The sequence below is a fragment of the Colias philodice genome, chromosome 13 (assembly GCF_061535455.1).
Source record: "Colias philodice isolate Cphi_HAF_F1 chromosome 13, ilColPhil1 Martin Lab GWU primary, whole genome shotgun sequence".
In the NCBI taxonomy this organism is placed as follows: domain Eukaryota; kingdom Metazoa; phylum Arthropoda; class Insecta; order Lepidoptera; family Pieridae; genus Colias; species Colias philodice.
Window position 1 is genome coordinate 11,065,771 of NC_143098.1, and position 6,000 is coordinate 11,071,770.

The 6,000-nt window shown below is 30.9% G+C and overlaps 1 protein-coding gene across 1 annotated transcript in view; it reads right to left on the minus strand.

The window, feature by feature from the left end:
• hfw (leucine-rich repeat domain-containing protein hfw) overlaps nt 1–2,284 on the minus strand; it is a 32,545-nt gene extending 30,261 nt beyond the window's left edge. The window contains exon 1 of the mRNA XM_089702845.1: nt 1,978–2,284. Coding sequence (XP_089558971.1) covers nt 1,978–2,004 — 27 coding nt within the window. The 5' untranslated portion in view covers nt 2,005–2,284. The remainder of the gene's footprint in view (nt 1–1,977) is intronic.
• Between the last annotated feature and the right edge of the window lie 3,716 nt (nt 2,285–6,000).

Sequence of the window (6,000 nt, forward strand, 5' to 3'; positions counted from 1 at the left end):
GAGGTTTCTAATGTGATGTAGTAAAAAATTACATTTTTTCCGCTTACATTGCAAACGCAGGCTGAACCCTACGAGTTTTATCAAAATAATGTACTAAGTATTATACACATTGATAAGGTCTACAGAAAAGTCCGCGATGGTATATGTCTATCTCTTATGGATAACCCACAATAACTTTTTTTTGTCATTTACTTTTTACGACAAATAATGGCTAATTTTCGATGCGATTTTAACCAATACAGCATTAATCCTTAACCAATTAAATACCTTGAATACATTGTTAATTTAATATAGATCTATATGGCCCTTTACACCGTATGATTTAAGTGAATATTTTCGAAGATATTACAGATTTAAAAATTGCGGGACGTAGCGTTTGCAGCGGTACCGGCCGGCCGCCCGGCTATCTATTTTATACCCTTGCGAAGCCGGAGCGGGCCGCTATGTTTTTATATAGGTACAACGTTCACAGTTTTTCTGTAGTGTATTTAGTATCAGCATTGCACCCGTGCGAAGCCGGGGCGGGTCGCTAGTAATAGTATAAAACAAAGTCGCTTTCTCTGTCTCTATTTCCCTATGTCCCTTTGTATGCTTATATCTTTAAAACTACTCAACGGATTTTGATGCGGTTTTTTTAATAGATAGAGAGATTCAAGATGAAGGTTTTAGTATATAATTTATTAGGTTTTAGACAAAGCGGGCGAAGCCGCGGGCGGAAAGCTTGTTCTTATATATAATGTAATGTGTATGTTGTGTGTTTCTTAAATAAAAAGAATTAGTAGTAGTTCCATCTCTTTTTTAATTCACTTAAAAGAAAGAAGACATAAAGGAACAAAGACTATTGTTACCGGCGTGTTTTATGGTCCCCTTTCTCAAGAATCAGCCACTTGCTCGCTTTTTGTGTTATGAGAAATTAATGAGTATAAAGTAATTTAAAATTTATGATTGCCACGAAATATGGCAATAGGTAAATTCTCTACTGAAATATTATTACAATCGTTGTTAACACAAAAAACATTCTTTTATATTATCATTTTGACATGTAAGACTGATCCAATCTCGAAATACTTTTAGTAGGTATATAAATTCATTCCCATCTAACTCGAATGTTGTATGTTTGTTTTAACCACACGTGTAAAAATGCATGAGTCAGATTTTTATATATTAATTACCAACATATTATTTTACCACAGTCTGAGCGTGTCTAACCTACTCGCTTAGTTGAGATTTTAGTTACTTTATGATTAGATAAGAATGTGGATTCTGAGATATTCCAAGTAGTGGAGTATATTTTTAAAATATGTAGATACCTATTAGCTTTTCGAAATATCGAAAATGTTAGTAAACCTATAAAAATAAAATTCATCTCCTATGGGTATACCTTTAAAATGTGTGCAAATTCATCAAAATCTGTTCAGCAGTTCAGACGTCATTACAATGCAGACTGATATAGTATTTATTTAAAGGCACGAATGTGTCAATTCAAATTTAAATGAGATTATCTTGTTTATCGTTGTAAGTAGGTTAAAAGATGTGCATTTTGAAAGTATCGCTCCGTATTCGTGACTCCGTTGTTATCCAATAAATAACAAATGTCACGAGAAAATAAATATAGACAACAGATGCTGGGCTCTCGCCAGTTCATTGTATAATGATAACTTTCGACGATTCTCTCCCACTTTCGATAACTCTAATAACGTACAGGTTTATAAATTGTTTGCATGACAAAGCTTTCTGGGAAGTTAAATGACGCTACTTATAAGGAAAATATTTATTTATTTATATTGCACATAATATGCAGTTTTTATATTGGAAAATTCAAGAAATAAAAAATATAAAAGGTTTACAGCCCCTTTTTTATTCCTATAAAATTTTTGTTAAAAAATATAAGCCTTTTGATAATATAATAATAAAAAACTTTATTCAGTGCGCAAATTGTATTTTAAACATGCAATTAAAACAATATATTTTACTTACGTCGACACAAAATCTTATATTCCTCATGTTAGGAGTTACGATTGCACAAAAAGCACACAACGATACATCGAAAACTATTTAACTTTCCAAGTCTATCGGAATCTAACGAATGCATCGCACCACAACCGGCACAGAACTAACGGCCCGGACGGACCCATCGTTTCATTATTTTTGCACCACAATATACCTAATATCTGTATCCTAAGTCATAAAACTTCACGGCACTTTTATTTACCGTACACAATATAACCGCATCTAATTCCGTGCGACTACAACTGGGCAAAACAGAAAAGCGAATAGTTTACTGGTTACAAACATCTATAACTACAGAACGCGCGGGACAAGGACAAAATCTCAGTTATCATCAGTGAAGTTAAGAAAAATGCTATTCAAGAAAGAGACGGATATATTTTTATGCAGACCGGTGTTGGTATCCGGTATTCCCGTTGAATTTGTACAGTGTAGTGTATTGAGGTGTAGCTTGCGTTATGCGATAACGCGCTGGTCAACAGCTGACCTCTATAGGCTATCTATTATAATATTATTATTCATATTTTATAACGTACAATTGAGTTCAAAATACATATCATTTTGTTCTATCTACATAATGCAAAATAAATAAAACCTTACTAGTATATTTTTACATTATTAGATATAGGTAACATAAATTAAATCTAAAAATAAACATGAAAATTTATGTAAACGTATAAATTTAACTAATAAAAATGTATATTTTATTCATACTTAAATAGCTTCATAACTAATTTGTAAGTATGTATATAAATAAATAATTTGTAGATTACAAAGAATTAAAATATGCAAAATTATGCTAAACAGCTAAATTTCGCATATAAATGTGCTAGTAGCTCATGTAAGATCATTAAAAATCCATTAATTATTATAATATATAATATATATAATAAATATATAAATATAAAATATATATAAAGAGATGATGACAAATTAAACATCTGTTTTCATTTAATTAAAAAAAATATTTATACTGATACCATAGCATAGTTTAAAGATAATTAATTTATACTATGTTGATACTATACCTATATAATAATGTCTACACGTTCGAATTTTTGAAAATTCGTTCGCAGTCTTAGAAAATTTATCACATCTTATTTTATGAATACCAGTGCATGCTATTCCATTTATGCAAAAACCATGAAATGTTACTTAATAATTTGTATCGTTAAAGTTGTCAAAACGATAAAATAAAAGCAAAATTTGCGAGCTCGGCTAGTCTATTTTCAAAATCGTCAACTATCGATATATCACCCGCACTGCGCACAGCACTAAATAACGCCAATTAAATAACGGTTACTTTTATTTAAGAACCGTTATTTCGTTTAATCACAGAAGTAATTAGATATTCTATGATAAGTAAATTTAAATCTATAATGATACGTTTTTGTAGGTTTTTAACATAAAAATTTTACAAATTATTTGATGTATTTAGGTTAATGTTAAGAGGAACAATTAATTAATATGAATTTAATATACTTTATTACGAGCATAGAGAAAATTGAAATACCTAATGTTTTAGAGTCATGTCGGTGTTTTTCATAATGTATTAAAATGTTCAGAAGGTTATATTATTTAATGAAAATAAGCATGGAAGATGCAGAGATTTTAAAACATCAATTAGGTAGGTACAATTTCTTGCCTTGCCTTTTCTCAAGTTGGTAAATATTATAAATTCATAACATACTATAGTATACATAACATAACATACATAACATACTATAGTATGTTATGAATTTATTCAACACAAAAACAATTCTTAAGGAAGTATAGTTGAATAAATAAAAAATTGATATTGAGTTTCTCTACCTCAATACAAAAATGTAACAAAAAACGGTCCAGCCATTTATAAAGAGATTAACGAAAAACTCAAGCACAGAATAATTAAAGATTTCAACTATTTCACAAAAATATTACTATATTATTTTCACGTAATATACACGCGTATATTACGTGAAAATAATATAGTAGAAGCTTGAAGCTTTCTTCTCCAAGGACACAGCCTCCAATGAAGGTCTAGGCCATAACCTACCGCACTGTTTAACGGATTGTCACATGGTATCTACACGTAAAACTTTTTGTTTTTGAGCACTCTTAAAACATATTTAAGAAATCTCCATGGCTTGCCTTTCATCTTTTGTCGAAGCTGCAATTAGATAAATTAGCGAATAAAAAAAAATCCTCTGTAAGAACCTCTTAATTCCAGACAGTTTACGCCCTGAAATGAACGTGTGATTGAACTGACTGGCAAATTCATATTGTGATCGTAATAACCAGCTATAGTTAATTATTATGCTGGCGCTACACATTGGCTTCAAAGTTTGAGCAAACATATTTTGTATAAACTTTGAAGTGAAAACTTTGATGCAAACACGATTACAAATATGCCTGCTAGACTTGTTTTCAAATGTTTTACGGCACAGTTATTGCAAAGATGGCTGATAGATCGGAAGACGATTTTGTGGATTAATTTTTTTTAAATTATCCCTATACTGGGTTAGAAGGCTATTTCTCTTTCTTCTTAGTTCATCTACCGTAAACGGTAGTGATAAATTATTTTTTATTCGGACCCACGCGTCGTTTACAACGTTACGGTTTTTGTGGTCTTTGTTTTTTGGATCCCATATGGAGGGTTCCGCTTCAAGTAGCTGAAGAAATTCGATAACTACATCATTACTCCACTCCATTATGACACTCAAAATATACACACACAACTGCTCCGGTCAGCGGCGCGCGCGTTACTAAGCATTGCAACAAGTGTGGCAGGGCGCACAAACTTTGAAGCAACTTTGAAGTTTGATTACTTTGATGTTCGCAGAAAAACCGACTCGACTCGGCAAACTTCAAATATGTGTTCAAACTTTGAACAAATAGACAAATGTCAGTGCCACACTTCGCGACTTTGTAGGTATTTGCATATTTGATCACATGTCTAGCGCCTGCATTATGAACATAATATCCTGAAGTTGTGGAACTAGCCATTGGGATATAACTCTATAAATTATTCAACACATTACTAACAAGAACAACATATAAATTAAATTATAAACGGCTTGTTTATGTTACAAGTTACATCAGAATCATATTATAATTAATGTACCTGTAAACAAAAATCTTGTAAATTTTACTCAAATAAATTTTGCTTTTTCAAACTCCAAGGCGTCATATATTATTAACATTTACGAGTTAATAAAAATATTTAATCCATACAAACACTTTAAAAATGTACCATATTTTGTGGACAATGCTAGACTACAGCGACAATGATAATAATTAATTAGTCCTGTTTCCGTTACATTCGAAAATAATATTGTCTAGAGATTTAATAAAAGAATTTATAAAAATGGGTATGTTTCTTATACCGCTTATACCTATAATTATTAATTACATATTATACTTATGAAACATGTAATTTATTATTTGTGCATCTGCCTAAACTTTCGGGTAAAATTGTACCTATAGATCACGAATTATTGTTTTCATCATACAGGGTGCAGGAAATAAATTGAAAGACCAATAATTATATACTAGGTATATAGCATTTTCAGTGTAGTGACCCTATTCATTACAGGTACACTCATTACCACAATTATATATAGGTAACTTTACGCTCGTGGCTTTACTTGTGTGCACTTTATCGTTCCGCCTTATCGTTTTCTTCAGAATTGCAATGCACGCTTTTCTGTAAAAATATCTGGAATTTTTTTTTTACATTCAACAAAAAGGTCTTCCTCTACAATGCACTCTTACTACCTTTTCTATCTGCATGATAAGGACATTTTATTGTACGACCAAATTACACGAACCGATTTTGCTTAAAATTTGAATCAGTGCAAAGTTTTTTTACCTAGAAGAGGTTTATCGCAATCATCAAATTCATCATAAAAGGCATACTAATATTTGATTGCTTATTGAATTCATCAAATTATCATTCGCAATCGCGAAATAAATTGAAAAACCCCATAAATAAGGTTCCAATTATAAAGGTTC